This window comes from Mobula hypostoma, chromosome 20 (assembly GCF_963921235.1).
Source record: "Mobula hypostoma chromosome 20, sMobHyp1.1, whole genome shotgun sequence".
Lineage (NCBI taxonomy): Eukaryota > Metazoa > Chordata > Chondrichthyes > Myliobatiformes > Myliobatidae > Mobula > Mobula hypostoma.
In genome coordinates, this window is record NC_086116.1 from 42,595,419 (window position 1) to 42,612,308 (window position 16,890).

Consider the following 16,890-nt stretch of genomic DNA (forward strand, 5'->3'; position numbering starts at 1 on the left):
TTGACCCGCTGAGTTCTTCCAGCAGCTTGTTTGTTGTTGCAGATTCCAGCATCTGCAGTTCATTGTGTCTAGATAGACTAATGTGAAAATTATATAAAATTATGGAAAATCAGAAGTCAGGGTTATCTAAGGTTACGCCAGTTAAGAATGGGATGTTTGTTGGGACATTTACCCAGCATCAATCTTCGTAACTTGCCTTAATGTCTCCATGCTAAAAAAAATGCTCAATGGGAATTAGAGGTACAAATGTGGCCCTATTCCCTACCTAAAGTTCCAGAACTCTGTGTCGGAGTTGGTCTGCAGTAGTTTCAGGCAGCAGACCTCACTTCCAGCAGCAAAAGAAGCCTCATGGTACATATTGATACCAATGACATAGGCAGGAGAGAGATGGGGGTCCTGTGCAGTAGGTTTAGGGAGTTAGGAAGGGGGCTGAAGAGCAGGCCCTCCAGGGTAGTAATCTCCAGATCACTCCTGGTGCCACAAGCTACTGATTGTCAGAACAGGAAGATAGTGCAGATGAATGAGTGGCTGAGGAGTTGGTGTAGGGGGCAGGGTTTCAAGTTCTTGGATCATTGGAATCTTTTCTGGGGAAGGAGTGACCTGTATAAGTGGGACAGGTTGGACCTGAACTGGAGGCAAACCAATATCCTGGGGGGGGGGTATTGCTAATGCTATTGGGGAGAGTTTAAACTGGATTTGCAGTGGGGTGGGAACCAAGGTGAAGAGGCAGAGGATGGGGAGTTTGGCGCACAAGTAGAGACAGCTTGTAGGAAGTCTGTGAGGATGGACAGGCAAATGATCAAGCAAAGATGCACTCAGCTGGATATTTGAAATGTGTCTATTTTAAAGCAAAAAATATCATAAACAAGGTGGATGAACTTAGAGTGTGGACCAATACATGTAACTATCATGTTGTGGCCATTACAGAGACTTGGATGTCTCAGGGGCAGGAGTGGCTGCTGAGTGAACCGGGCTTTAGATGTTTCAAAAAGGACAGGAGGAGGGAAGCAAAAGATGTGGGGCCGAGGTATTGTTAATCAGGGATAGGATCACGGCTGCAGAAGAGGAAACAAGTCATGGAGGGATTTCCAACTGAATCAGTGTGTGTGGAAGTCAGAAACAGGAATGGGGCAATAACTCTACTGGGTGTTCTTTTTATAGACCCCCCAATAGTAACAGAGACATCGAGGAGCAGAGGGAGGTAGATTCTGGAATGGTGCAATAATAACAGGGTTGTTGTAATGGGTGATTTTAACTTACCTAATTTTGACTGACATCTCCTTAGAGCAAGGGGTTGAGATAGAGTGGAGTTTGTTAGGTGGGTTCAGGAAGGTTTCCTGACACAATATGTAGATAAGCCAACTACAGGAGAGGCTGTACTTGATCTGGTATTGGGAATTGAACCTGGTCAGGTGTCAGATCTCTCAGTGAGACAGCATTTTGGAGGTAATGATCACGTATATCTCCTTTACCGTAGTGCTGGAGAGGGATAGGAGCAGACAATTTGGAAAAGCGTTTAACTGGGGTAGGGGGGAATATGGTGCTATTAGGCAGAAACTTGGGAGCAGATGTTCTCAGGGAAATGCATGGCTGAAATGTGGCAAATGTTTGGGGAACATTTACATGACGTTCTGCATAGGTATGTTCCATTGAGGCAGGAAAAGGATGGTAGGGTAAAAGAACCATGGTGTACCAAGGATGTAGAAAATCTAGTTAAGAAGAAAAGAAAAGCTGATGAAAGGTTCAAGAAACTAGGTACTGTTGGAACTCTAGAGAATTACAAGGTTGCCAGGAAGGAACTTAAGAATGAAATTAGGAGAGCCAGAAGGGGCCATGAGAAGGCATTGGTGAGCAGGATGAAGGAAAACCCCAAGGCATTCTACGAGTACGTGAAGAAGAAGAGGATGAGCCATGTGAGAATAGCATCAACCAGGTGCGATAGTGGAAATGTGTGCGTGGAGTCGGAGGAGCTAGTGGAGGTACTTAATGAATACTTTGCTTCAGTATTCACCAGGGAGAAGGACCTTGGCAATTGTGGGGATGACTTACAGTGGACTGAAACATGTGAGCATATAGACATTAAAAAAGAGGAATTGTTGGAGCTTTCAAAAAGCATTAAGTTAGATAAGTCGCCAGGTCCGGATGAGATATGCCCCAGGCTATGTGGGAAGTGAGATGGGAGATTGCTGAGCCTCTAGCGATGATATTTGCATCATCAATAGGGATGGGAGAAGTAGCAGAGGACTGGAGGGTTACAAATGTTGTTCCCTTGTTCAAGAAAGGAGTAAGATAACCTAGGAAATTATAGACCAGTGAGTCTAACTTCAATGATGGGCAAGTTGTTGGAGAAGATCCTGAGCAGCAGGATTTATGAGCATTTGGACAGACATATCTAATTAGGGGTAGGCAGCATGGCTTTGCCAAGGGCAGGTTGTTCCTTACGAGCCTGATTGAATTCTTTGAGGGTGTAACAAAACACATTGATGGAGGTAGAGCAGTGGATGTAGTTTATATGGATTTCAGTAAAGCATTTCATAAGGTTCCTCATGCAAGGCTCATTCAGAAAGTAAGGAGGCATGGGGTCCGAGGAGACCTTGCTTTGTGGATCCAGAATTGGCTTGCCCACAGAAGGCAAAGAGTGGTTGTAGATAGTTCGTATTCTCCACATATCTCCACATTTCTTCATATCTGGGACCCCTCCTTTTAGTGATTTTTATAAATAAACTGGGTGAAGAAGTAGAACAGTGGGTTAGTATGTTTGCTGATGACACAAAGGTTGGGTAGTCTGGAGGGGTGTCAGAGGTTACAGTGGGACATCGACAGGATGCAGAACTAGGCTGAGAAGTGAGAGATGGAATTCAACCCAGGTAAGTATAAAGTGGTTCATTTTGGTATGCAAGATTTGAAGACAGAATGTAATATTGATGGTAAGACTCTTGGCAGTGTGGAGGATCAGAGAGATTTTGGGGTCTGTGTCCATAGGATACTCAAAGCTGCTGTGCAGGTTGACGGTGTTCTTAAGAAGGCATATGGTGTGATGGCCTTCAACAACCATGGGATTGAGTTCAAGAACCATGAGGTGATGTTACAGTTATATAAGACTTTAGTTAGACCTCACTTGGAATACTGTGTTCAGTTCTGGTCACTTTACTACTGGTGGCGCAGTGGCATCAGCGCCGGACTTCGGAGCGAAGGCTCCCGAGTTCGAATCTAAGTCGGGCCACCCCGCCGAGCACGTTTTCCATCCGTGCCAGGTTGGGCGTCGAGCTAGCTACTTGGCCTCATAAAAAAACAAGGGTCGCGTCAGGGACGTTCATATCATGACCCAGTTAATCCAAAAGGAGACCAATCCTGACACCACACGCCAGACAAGAATGGCTGATTGTCTGGTGCGACACCCTAGGTGGACTTCACTACAGCAGGAAGGATGTGGATACTATAGAGAGAGTGCAGAGGAGATTTACAAGGATGTTGCCTGGATTGGGGAGTGTGCCTTATGAGAATAGGTTGAGTGAACTTGGCTTTTTCTCCTTGGAGCAACCGAGGATGAGAGGTGACCTGACAGAGGTGTACAAGATGCGAAAGGCAGTGATCATATGGATAGCCAGAGGCTTTTTCCCAGGGCTGAAATAGTTAACATGATGGGGATAATTTTAAGGTGCTTGGAAGTAGGTACAGGGGGGACGTCAGAGGTAAATTTTTCAGACAGAGAGTGGTGGGTGCATGGAATTGGCTGCCAGTGAAGGTGATAGAGGTGGATACAGTATGGTCTTTTAAGAGACTCTTAGATAGGTACATGGAGCTCAGAAAAATAGAGGGCTATGCAGTAGAGAAATTCTAGGCAGCTTTTAGAGTGGGTTCCATGGTTGGCACAACATTGTGGGCAGAAGGGCATGTAATGTGCTATAGTTTACTATGTTCTATGTGCTAACTGAATAAGTTTCTGTTAAAGGAAATAATGTTATGTCATCAACATTTCTATGCCAGTGCGGGAGTGAATAAGCTATTCTTATTTGACTCAGTTCCAGATTCATTTCAATCTGTGTACAGCATGATGGGAGCCAAACTTGTTTTGACTTCCCTCTAGGGTTTCCTTTACCCTTGCTGCTGATGGTGATGAGAGACCAAGGCCAAAACTCTGTCAATGATAGCAAGCACTTGGTGAAGATGCCAATAAGAGGCTCAAGCCAAGAATTGCGTTGTCTAGAGCGGCAAACCAAAACCCAATAACATGTTGAATCAGCTCTGTCAGACCAACCTCAGGGCATCAGATGACAGCCAAGTGCCAGATACATCCGTCCACAGCTGACAGAATCACTGTTTGAATGAAGGTTAGTTTCTCCTCCTAATTCAGTTCTCTCTATCTGTTGACTTTATGATAAAAATAGAGGGATTAGGTTACAGTCAGATCAGCCACGGTCTAATTAAATGACAAATCTATTCCTGCCCCTAATTTGTATGTTAGTGTCAAATGTATCTAGCTTGCATTTATACTGCCAAAAGTGCCTTTGAGATAACTCAGATTACCAAATGCACAAACACATAGGGCATAGAACAGCACAGGCCTTTCGGCCCACGATGGTGCATCAACCTTTAACCCACTCCCAGGTCAATCTAACCTTTCCCTCCTACATAACCCATTATCCTCCATAAGCCAGTCTAAGAGTCTTTTAAATGTCTCCAGTGTATTTTCCTCTACAGCGTGGTCCAGGCACCAACCGTTCTCTGTGTGAAAAAAAACCTACCTCCGACCTCTCTGCTTTCTTTTCTTTTCAAATCTTTTTATTATTATTATTATCCAAAATTAACACGAGTACATCGAAGTAAGCAATACTTACAATGTCTCAAGAAAAAAAACATTATTTTATCTCTTGAACGCAGCAGGCCAAGCAGCATCTATAGGAAGAGGCGCAGTTGACGTTTCAGGCCGAGACCGGCCTGAAACGTCGACTGCGCCTCTTCCTAGAGATGCTGCTTGGCCTGCTGCGTTCACCAGCAACTTTGATGTATGTTGCTTGAATTTCCAGCATCTGCAGAATTCCTGTTATTATTTTATCTCTGACATCTTTCCTAAACTCTCCTCCACTCACCACTCACCTTAAACTGAACTCCACTACGACTGGGCATTGCTGCCTTGGCGAGAATGTGAAGTGATCAAAACAGTTCACTGTACTGCTGTACCGAGATAGCGATTGCCATGTTGACCTTTAAACCTAATCCATGATCAATCTAACCCTTTCCTCCTACATAGCCCATAACCCTCCATTCATCTTTCACTCATGCGCTTATCTAAAAGTCTCTTCTGCTCCAGGCACCCACTACTCTCTGTGTAAACAAACCTACCTCTGACACCTCGCCCAAGCTCTCCCGCTATGCTACAATTATACAATACTCGACTCCCTCAGATTTTGCCCCACCCACAAATCCATCCTGAGCTCAGAGAATGCAATATAACGTCATTCTCCCCCACCCGCCAAATTCTGTCAATGCCTTTCATTGCAAATGACTTCACTTTCATATGTTCCACTGTCACTTGAAACTGACCAATTGCTCACAGACAGGCCCTTTGCGGTTGTCCGGGTTTCACCAAAGAGCAACGCGGTTAATCCTCAACTCAAGGCTCTCCCCTCACCACCGGCGCGTTATGATTTTTTTTCATTTATAAGATTAAGGATTAGCTTTATTTGTCACAACTACATCGAAACACACAGTGAAATGCGTCGTTTGCGTCAACAGCCAACACAGTCCGAAGATGTGCTAGGGGCAGTCCGAGATCAAAGAGTCAAGATTCAAGAATCGGGATTGTTTAATGTCTTTTCCAGTCCACAAATGTAAAGGGGAACGAAATAATTGTTACTCCGGATGCGGTGCAGCATATAAAAAACACAGTATGATAAAGAGCTCGACAATAAATATAGATACATAAAATAGCTCATAAACATAGATTGATTTATGTACAGGAATGCGAGTGTCTGTACGTTGGGTGACTGACATGAAATGATATAGTGGTGCTGGGGGTTGTGGTGGAGTGGGACTGGTTTAATGTACAAGTTACCAAAGTGCCTCCAATGTTTTATTAGGGAGGGTTAGCTCATCAGTACTGTGTGTACATCACGGCGGGTGTGGGGGGTGGGGGATGGAGGGTGGGGTAGAGAAGAGAGGGAAAGAGAGAGAGAGTTAGAAACGAACTCGGTTGACCTAGGTTGGACCCACCTCTAGTCCGGCTCTGGTGCGTTGCACTCAGCGCTGCCGGACCCAACAGCAGCCACTTGCAAAGTATTCGGCACCCACAGAACAGCTGGAATATGATCGCTCTCCTCTTATTAGGGGTCTTCCTGACCGCTTGGACGCAAGGTTCTAGGGTCGACCACGACTTTAACAGAGTATCCCTTCCGAAGCCTGTAAGTTTAATGCCAGCCATATATGAAACAAATTTCGTTTATGGGATCTTTGCTCAGAAACTAACTAACATAGAGACTGCGTTAGAACCTTGTCGCTTAATCCACACAGGAAAGAGAAAATATATTAATCGCACATTAGTGGATTTTCCAAACTCTAAATTTGGGTGTTTTGTGGAATTCAAATTCAAAGTTCAAAGTAAGTTTATGATCAGAGAACGTATGCTACTTTGAAATTAATTTTCTTGTAGGCATTTACAGGCAACTTTTATTCATTTCATTCATTTTTAATCGATCAATAATTTACTATATAATAGTTGACTGAAGAAATTGATTTGAGAACTAAATAACTGAATGAAACTGACGGTGATAAAATGGTTACTTGAAAACAGAAGTCTCTTTTTTCCCCCTCCTTCAGGAATCTCAGCGTCCCGCGAGGCAGACAGTTGTTCAGCAGAGACTGGTAAATTGTTTTATTTTAACTTTCTGGACCGTGTTTTTTTTAACAATAACAAAAGTGCGCGGGAAGTTACGACTCAGATCTCAATGTTAGGGCACCTTTCAGGTACAGCTTTAAATTCCGCCGCTCCTGAGGGTTCATTGCCCAATGCTGATCGCTGATGGAACTCATCAGCGCTGTAAATCAGACATTAGCTACTTTCTCTTTGTCGTGCAAAACTCCATTTAAAAGCCTCGTTATCTCCTTGTAAATCCCAGCACTATCTCGTGCATAGCCCTGAAAGGGAGTGAGAGTAATCCATTTTAAGAAACACTTTGCATGTACTGTACTATATATCATGCAGAAGTGAGTGTAATTGCTATTGTTTATGAGAAAGTGTTTGGGAAACTGAAAGGTCTGAAGGTAGATAAGTCACCTGGACCAGATGGACTACACCCCAGTGTTCTTGAGGTGGCTGAAGAAATTGCGGAGGCATTAATAATGGTCTTCAAGAATCACTGGATTCTGGTTTCGTTCTGGAAGAGTGGAAAGTTGCAAATGTCACTCCACTTTTTAAGAAGAGAGGCAGGCAGGCAGAAGAAAGGAACTTATAGGCCAGTTAGCCAGTTAGCCTGACTTCAGCGTTTGGGAAGGTGTTGGAGCCCATTATTAGGGACGAGGGTTTAGAGTACTTGGAGGCACATGATTAAAATAGGCTGAAGTCAGCATGGTTTCCTTAAGAAAAAATCTTGCCTGACAAACCTTTTGGAACTCTTTGAGGAAATAACAGGTAGGGTAGAGAAAGGAGAGCCAGTGGTTGTTGTTCACTTGGATTTTCGGAAGGCCTTTGACAAGGTGCTGCATATGAAGCAGCTAAAAAACATAAGAGCCTAAGGTATTACAGGAAAGATATCATATGGATAGAAAATTGGCAGACTGGCAAGAGGCAAAATGTGACATAGCCGAATAATTGAGGGGCATCTCTTTAGAATAGAGATGAGGGGGAATTTCTTTAGCCACACAGTGATGAATCTGTGGAATTCTTTGCCTCAGATGGCTTTAGAGACCAAGCTATTGGATATATTTAAAGCAGAATCTGATAGGTTCTTGATTAGTATAGGTGTTAAAGGTTTTGGGGAGAAGGCAAGAGAACTGAGATTCAGAGGCATAATTGATCAGCCATGATGGAATAGTGGAGCAGACTCAATGGGCCAAATGGCCTAATTCTGCTCCTATGTCTAATGGTCTTTTTCTTTGTTGTCCAAATCCCCACTTAGAGCTTCGCTATCTCTTTGTAAAACCTAGCACTATCTGGTGCACAGTCCTGATAAGGAGAGAGACCAATGCATCTCTTCCTCTTCTTCTTCTTCTATTTCCGGCAGCTTAGATACAACTAAGTGTATTACTGCCCTCCACAGGACATATAATTAATTAGCAAACTTCAATGAACTCAAATTCTTGAATATAACACCTAGTCTCACGTATAAACTGAATAATAAACTCTTAAATCAGATGTTGGTTCTCTTGATGGCCAAACAAAGATTTAATAGAAAACCAAAATAAATTTAAGCTAGATAGCCTCTTGAACAACATGCTTCTTTCAGTTTTGTATCGAGTACAGCTCAGCAAAACATGCTGGACTGTCTCTGGACTACCACAGTCACATAATCCAGTAGGATGTGTTCCTACTATTGTTTAAATAATAGTTTAGCCCACAATGCCCCAACCTAAATCTTGTTAATTTCACCATATCTCTACGATTTAAAAGGTAACAGTCTGAGACCTTTTTAACTAGTGGGTGACTAGAAAAATAATGCCTGCCCTTTAGTTCATTTTTCCAATCCTCCTGCCACTTTTTCTCTATACCTTTTTTAATCCTACTTCTCAATTCTGCTTTGCCCAGAGGAGCTCTAATTTCTACTTGCCTGCTCTGTAAGGAAGACTTTGCAATGCCATCCACAATTTCATTTCCCTCCACCCCAGCACGCCCAGGTATCCATGAAAATCTAATTGCACAACCCATCTTCCCTACTGTAAACAATACTAAGAGAATCTCAATAACTATGTCTGCACGACCTTTTGACTTACTCCCTTTTATAGCCTCTAAGGCAGCAGCAGAATCCAAGCAGATGATAACCCTACATGGTCAAGAGTCTTCTATCCACCATGAGGCACTGAGGATTGCTAATAATTCCGTTGCAAAGACAGAAACACCATCTGAAACCCGGTGACCAATCTTAACTCCAAGTTGAGACAAATCCCAAATCCTGCCCTACTGCTTTCTGGGTCTACTGAGCCATCAGTAAAAATCTTCAGATAAGATCCCCATTTATTATTTAAATATTCATTTGTGATCAACGCTGATGAAATTGCTCTGCTTCCTTGAAGCTGAAAAAGGAGGAATGGGTCTACTCCTGGTTCTGGCAAGAGCCAAAAAGGGACGGGTGGCAAGCAAATTTGGTCAGCTATGTCTTCCTCAGTCAGTTTCAATTTCACAGTCCAGTTATTAACCAAATCTAAAAATGGATATCTTTTAATTTTACTTTGGCGCTCTGACTTCCCCTGCAAAAGACACTTTGGTGGACAGCTGTGATTGAAGCCATTTAGTTTTGCCCAAAACTGCAGGCCCAACTGAATTCGTCTTAAATGTAGAGGCACTTCTCCCATCTCCACACATAATGCCAGGACTCCAATGCATCTCTAGAAACACTTTGCATTTATATATAAACAATTCTGGTTAATTGGTTCATCAGTTAATCAGGGCAGCTGCTTGTTTGGAATAACTCTTAAAGAACAAAAACTAATCAAAAAATAACTGGGATTCCCTTTGTTTATTTGGGATATTATGCCGCTTAATTGGGACAGGAGAAAGTTTTTAACTAGTGTTAGTCATGTGAACTTGTGTGGCCTTTAGGCGCTACACCATACTTGGAGCGAAAACTTTTTAAATAGTGTCAATAGCATCATAGTGTTCGTGTTAAAAAAAGCTGTGATTTTTGCCGCTGATAATTGGCGAGAAAGAAATAAGCAGTAAGAAAATTTAGAACTGTTTTGCTATCTGTATTTTTAAGCATTCAGGATTGAAGAAGCCAGAAATGGCCAGGAGTGAAAATTAAATGATTTCACTAATTCAACAAGTTAGGAACTACAAAGAATTTGAAGGTATCAACAGTCTTTGTGAATGTTACAATGAAAACGAAGGTTTGGAGGATGCAGTCATGGAAAGTATTGTATGAAGTCTGCGTTATTTACATTAGGTATCTGTGCTGATTTTGTTAATTTACGGTCAATCAAAATAACACGGCAGTGTGTTGGTTGGCTGTCATATCTGACTATGACAGTGAGACCGTGCAGGAGAGTTTTTAAAGCAGAAAACCCGTGGTGCTGGGACACTTCCACTCTCGACCTTGGAAGTCTGGGTCCAGTGGTATGAACAGTTATCACAAACTAGGGTCTTCCTGGATAACTATGACTTCTTCTGTGCCTTATCACACCTCTGCTCTCCGCGGAGCTTTGCAGAACCGCCTTCTTGGCCATTGGATCTCACTGTTGATTTCATCCACTTAGTCTGCCGGAGCTGACGTCACATGCTAGGATAGGCACGTCACTATTTCACTGGGGCATGAGGTCTGCTGGCTACCCTCAGCCGATTTAGCCCGCCTGTTGAAGTGGTGTACCGGGGTGTAGCCGCTGTTGCGTGCAAACAGCTACTTAGAGCCATGGGTGAGAGCTGTGTTTCTGGTGGGAATCAAAATAGAGCTAATTGCCCCAGAACTGACACAACAAGCCAGAGGTACTACCCCTCCCTGGACACCCCATACATGTCAGTATACACCAGATGAGCTCCTCTGTTGATAACAAATATACACTGTTTTTTAGTACTATAGTAGCATTGGTAGTGTTCTAAGTTGTACTTTAAATACATACTTTATCCTCTGGTTTATCTTTTTATCATTATACCTTTTTAACTATTTCCATTAAACTTCATCTGGGGCAGCTGCTTAATTGGGCCAAAATGCACTGATCCTGATGTGTCCCAATTAACCGGAATCCACTGTATATACGTGATTGTTGACTTACGGAAGGAGAAGGAGGGTGAACGTGCGCTGATCTAAATTGGTGGACTGGTGATGGACAGGGTTAGCAGCAATTAAATTCCTGGATATTAACATATTAGATGACCTGCCCTAAGCCTAGCACATAGATGTAATCACGTGGAAGGCATACCAACATCATTACTTTCTTAGGAGGTTAAGGAGAGTTGGCTTATCACTGAACTCTTCTGCAGATGTACATTTGAATGTGTCCTGTCTGGTTGTATCATTGTATATCGATTTGAATGCAGTGCAACATAAGAAACTGCTGACAGTAGTGGACTCAGCTGAATATATCATGGGTATAAGCCCTTTGACCCATAATGTGGATCTGACCTTCTAACCTACTCCAAAATCAATCTAACCCTTCCCTCCCGCATAGTACTCCATCTTCTTTCATGCAAGTGCTTATCTAAGAGTCTCTTAAATGTCCTGAATGTTTCAGCCTCTACCACCACCACCCGACAGTGCATTGTGTGACTTACCACTCTCTGTGTATAAAACTTGTCACCGATGTCCCCCACTGGATTTTCCTCCAATCACCTTAAATGAATGTCCTCATGTATTACCCGTTTCTGCTCCAGGTAAATGTCTGTGGCTACCCACTATGCCTCTTATCATCCTATATGCCTCTATCAAGTCACTTCTCATCCTCCTTCACTCCAAAGAGAAAAGCCATACCTCGTTCAACCTATTCTCCTAAGACATGTTCTCAAATCCAGGGAGCATCCTGATGAACCACCTCTGCATTCTCTCTAAAGCTTCCACATCCTTCCTACAAAGAGGAGACCAGAAATGAGCACAGTACTCCAGGTGGAGGGATCATCAGGATTATATTGAATGTGGGCAGGTTTGAGGAGCCAAGTGGCCCTGATCCTGCTCCTATTTTCTTGGGTCATTACTCCTTCAACAAACTCCACCCTGTGAAGAATGTTGCAGCGACTTTTGATGTCCTCTCACTGTGGTGTATCAGGATCCTAACTCTTCTCTGTTTTGATGTTCCCTTCCTTTCTTGCAGGCCAGTAAACCCCACATGACAGATTTCATCGTGAAGTCCACCATCTTTTCTCGCTATGCCTTCACAGCCGTTTCCTGCACCATGGTTAATCGGGCTTTTAGAGCCAAGGATGCTGTTTTCCAGATGCAGTTTCCAGCTGCCGCCTTCATTTCCAACTTTACAATGTGGGTATTTATCGGACTCACTTTCTTCCATATTGGAGTTTCAATGGTTTATGATAACTTGCAGCAGACTGATTATAGATCCGGATCTTACAGGAATCAAAGGATGTGTGATAGTGCAGGAAAATGGTGCTGAGGTGGAAGCTTGTCCAGGAACTTATTCACTGATGGAGCAAGGTGAAGGGACAAGTGGCTTACTTCCACACCTGTTTCTTGTGCTATGCTATTCTTCAATGATCAATGAATAGGAATAATTGGAATTATTGCATGGACAAACTTGTGTTGTTTTCTCTGGAGCATCAGAGGCTGAGGGGAGATCTGATAAAAAATTATAAAATTTTGAGAGGCAATGATAGAGTGGACAGCCAGAATCAAATTCTACCCTGATGTTTGTAGGGTAGACATATAGGACCCTGGTCAGATCCCACTTGGAGTACTATACTCAGTTCTGGTCGCCTCACTACAGGAAGGATGTGGAAGTCATAGAAAGGGTGCAGAGGAGATTTACAAAGAAGTTACCTGGATTGGGGAGCATGCCTTATGAAAATAGGTTGAGTGAACTCGGCCTTTTCTCCTTGGAGTGACGGAGAATGAGAGGTGACCTAAAAGAGGTGTATAAGATGATGAAAGGCATTGATCATGTGGATAGTCAGAGGCCTTTTCCCAGGGTTGAAATGGTTGCCACAAGAGGATACAGGTTTAAGGTGCCGGGGAGTAGGTACAGAGGAGATGTCGGGGTAAGTTTTTTATGCAGAGAGTGGTGAGTGCGTGGAATGGGCTGCTGGCAACGGTGGTGGAGGCGGATACAATAGGGCCTTTTAAGAGACTTTTGGATAGGTACATGGAGCTTAGTAAAGTAAAGGGCTATAGGTAAGCCTAGTCATTTCTAAGGCAGGGACATGTTCGGCACAACTTTGTAGGCCGAAGGGCCTGTATTGTGCTGTAGGTTTTCTATGTTTCTATGTTTCTATACCAAACTTTAAAGGATGTACACTTAAGATGAGAAGGGGATGTTTAAAGGAGATTATGCGGTGCAAATTTTTATACAGTGATGTGAGGAATGGGCTGTCAGGAATCGTGGTAAGATTGCTGCCATCTTCACTCCGGTAAGATAGCAGTGCGCTCGGATGCTGTGGCCTCTTAGGGGCCAACCAAAAGTGTTTTTGTCTTTATTAAATCTTCTTTTTACAATCACAAGACAATGCTCAACTTTAAGAACTTAGGGTACTGCTGGGCTACCTCATCAGTGAGCTGAATGGTGCAGACCATGTTGCTGCCTGCTACAGGCCATTGTAACAATGCGTGATTGTCTTGGATGTTTCTCTTGCGATTGCAAGACGCTGTTGGACATTGATGATGACCCTTGCACGTGTACGTGGCAGTTGGCGGGGGAGCTGCGTTACCTCAGTTGTAGCGAGGACGAGGTATCAAGGTGCAGTCTTGCCTGTTGCTACAGCCCAGGAGAGGAGACACAGGAGCCGTCATAGTACGGTTTGGGGTTCGGCCTCTGCCGTTGGTGCTGCCCTCTGGTGCTTGATTGGTGGAATGACAAGCTGGATTGTGTGTGTGTGTGTGTGTGTGTGTGTGTGTGTGTGTGTGTGTGTGTGTGTGCATTCGTCTGTGTACTGCCCGGAACTGCTTTTTCTTGCTGTTGGCACACATGCACTATCAATTTGTGGGATATGTCACTCAGGAACTTTGACTATAGAAATATTTTTGCATGACTGTTTGCTTGCTATCTTGTATATGCTGTGTTGTGCTGTGTATAGTTTACCGCTAGGCCCTGCAGGAAAGCTGTTTCATTTGCTTTATTCACGTATAATTGAATGATAATTAAATACCGCTTCAAGATGGCACTGCTGAAGTTCAGTGACTATTTGCTGGTGGAAAATGAAACAAAGAAGGAGAAGTTGAGCAGAATTACCTGTAGGACCGGGAATTTTTGCAGAGTGGCTGCGGTGTCAGAGAGTCAGGATGTCCCAGCTGGAGTGGCTCAAGTGAACTCGGGGGCAACTTGATGCAGTGGAGCCAAGGCGAGGCGAAGTCGAGAAAAGGTCTGAGGCTTGATCGATTTAAGAACCGGGCTGAATTGGAACGGTGGGTAATGGCCGAATCAAAGCCTCAAAGCCTGAGTCCGACCTGAGGTATGGATGATTTAAGCTCCAGGCCGGATTGAAATGGTCAGGGTGTCAGGGTCAGAGGTGAGGGATGGTCCAGAATGGCTCACTGCTCCACGGGGTTTGATTGTCCCTGTGCAGGACGGAGGCCGTGGCCTGTAACGGGTGAACTTCTGGATCAGCTGCCTGGCGTTGTGAACTTCAGTTCTGAATCTTGTTTGCATGCTTTCATCGTTTGCACAATTTGTTTTTATTTTTCCCCTCCCTCTGCACACCGGGTGTTTGACGGTCTTCTTTTGTTTTTAATGGATTCAATTAAGTTTCTTTGTTTCTGTGTAAGGAGACGAATCTCGAGGTTGTATAAAGTATACATACCTTGATAATAAATGCACTTTGGACTTTGACTTTGGTGGAAGTAGCTTTGATAATGGTGTACAGGAGGCTTTCAGACAGATGTATACTGTATATGCAGGGACTAGAGGAACGTGGACCATACACACTCAAGAGGGAGTGGGTTTGGTTCAGCGTCATTGTCAGCACAGAGATTGTGGGCTGAAGGGCCTGTTCCTGTGCTGGATTATCCTGTGTACTAATATAGAACAGAAAGCATGAATATTAGAGACAGGAAAAAGATTCAGCCCCTTAATCCTGCTTTATATTTCTGAAGATCATGGCGGATCCCCTAAGTGGAAGTCACAGGCCAGTTGGATTACTACCAGCCATGGAGATTGGGGGACCGCTTCGTCAAGCACCTCCACTCCGTCCGCCACAACAGATAGGATCTTCTAGTAACCACCCACTTCAACTCTGCTTCCCATTCCCATTTGGATATGTCCATGCATGGCCTCCTTTACTGCCACGATGAGGCTAAATTCAGGTTGGAGGAGCAACACCTCATATACCGTCTGGGTAGTCTCCAGCCCCTTGGTATGAACATCGAATTCTCCAGCTTCCGGTAATTCCCTCCCCCTCCCTTCCCCCAATCCGGTTTCACTCTGCCCCCTCCCCCAGCTGCCTATCACCTCCCTCATGGTTCCACCTCCTTCTACTACCCATTGTGCTTCCCCCTATTCCTTCTTCACCTTTCCTGCCTATCCCCTCCCTGCTTCCTCTCCCCCACCCCTTTATCTTTCCCCTTACTGGTTTTTCACCTGGAACCTACCAGCCTTCTCCTTCCCACCCTCCCCCCACCTTCTTTATAGGGCCTCTGCCCCTTCCCTCTACAGTCCTGACAAAGGGTTCCGGCCCGAAACGTTGACTGATCACTTCCACGGATGCTGCCTGACCTGCTGAGTTCCTCTAGCGTGTTGTGAGAGTTGCTTTGACTCCAACATCTGCAGCGTATTTTGTGTTAGCGATAGCAGAGAAACAAGCCTTTCAGCCCAACTGGTCCATACTGACCATGCTTCTCATCTGTTAGTCCCACTTGCCCATAGAGGAAAACATTAGAAGTTATTATTAATGCCATTATACGGAACATAGAACTAGCTGTACTGTACAGGCCCTTCAGCCCATGATGTTGAGTGATCTTTCAACATACTCTAATGCTTCTCTCCCACATAGTCCTCCATACTTCTTTCTTAAATGTCCTTAATGTATCGGCCTCTACCAGCACCCCCAACAGTAGGTTCCATGCACTCACCACTCTCTGTGTAAAACCCACCTCTGACAATTCCCATGTTTCCCCCACCCCCCCCCCCACGCCCCCTCCTATACTTTCCTACAATCACCTTAAAATGATGCCCTCTTGTATTGACCCCGGAAAATGGTGCTGGCTGTCCAGTCTATCAATGCCTTTTATCATCTTGTACGCCTCTGTCAAGTCACCTCTCATCCTCCTTTGCTCCAAAGAGAAAAGCTCGAGCTCACTTATCTTTTCCTCTTCAAAATTTTAAAATCTCAAGGCATTTGGGCACTTCTATGGTCTGCTGAAAAGGAAACTATACCTGATCATCAGGGTTAGCCAGAACAGAAACTGGCCCTTCAGTTGACTTTGGCCATCGTCCACCCATTTGCACTAACCCTTCTCTAACCCCATTTTATCCTTCCCACATTTACACTGACCCCCACCCCCACCCCCGGCTTCTCCACTCACCTGCACAGAGGAGCAATTCACAGTGGCTAATCAACCCACCAACTCTCACGTCTTTGGGATATGGGAGGAACTGGAGGGAGGACCATGTTGCCGGAGGGAGAACGTGTAAACTGCACACTGGTAGTTTTGTTGCTCGCTGTGTTCTGGTTGTCCTGCTGAGCATTATGAGCATGCTGTTTTGGTGCTGGAATGTGTGGTGCCATTTGCAGACTGTTCCCAGCACATCCTGAGCTCATTGGTTTATTAACTTCAAAGTTCAAAGTAAAATATAGTATCAGAGTTCATACATGTCACCACATACAACCCTGAGATTCTTTTTCTGCAGGCATACTTAGCAAAACGATAACTGTAAGCAGGATCTGTAAACTGTAAACATCAGGCACTGAAAATTGTAAACAAACTGCGCAAATGCAGATGATGATCTGATCCTCCGTTGATTTCTGGCTCATGAACCTCTGGTTTCTCTCTTTGTCACATGTACTGAGATAGGGTGAAAATCTCTGTTTGCTGGCCATCTGGTTCGATCAGTCCACACGTAGGTATATTGAGGGAGTATGGTGTGTTCGTC

At 44.2% G+C, this 16,890-nt stretch overlaps 1 protein-coding gene across 1 annotated transcript in view; it reads left to right on the forward strand.

Moving 5' to 3' along the window:
* The first annotated feature begins 6,225 nt into the window (after positions 1–6,225).
* The window catches only part of itih5 (inter-alpha-trypsin inhibitor heavy chain 5), a 59,327-nt gene continuing 48,662 nt past the window's right edge, over positions 6,226–16,890 (forward strand). The window contains exons 1-3 of the mRNA XM_063072735.1: positions 6,226–6,401; positions 6,817–6,861; positions 11,950–12,113. Coding sequence (XP_062928805.1) covers positions 6,306–6,401; positions 6,817–6,861; positions 11,950–12,113 — 305 coding nt within the window. The 5' untranslated portion in view covers positions 6,226–6,305. The remainder of the gene's footprint in view (positions 6,402–6,816; positions 6,862–11,949; positions 12,114–16,890) is intronic.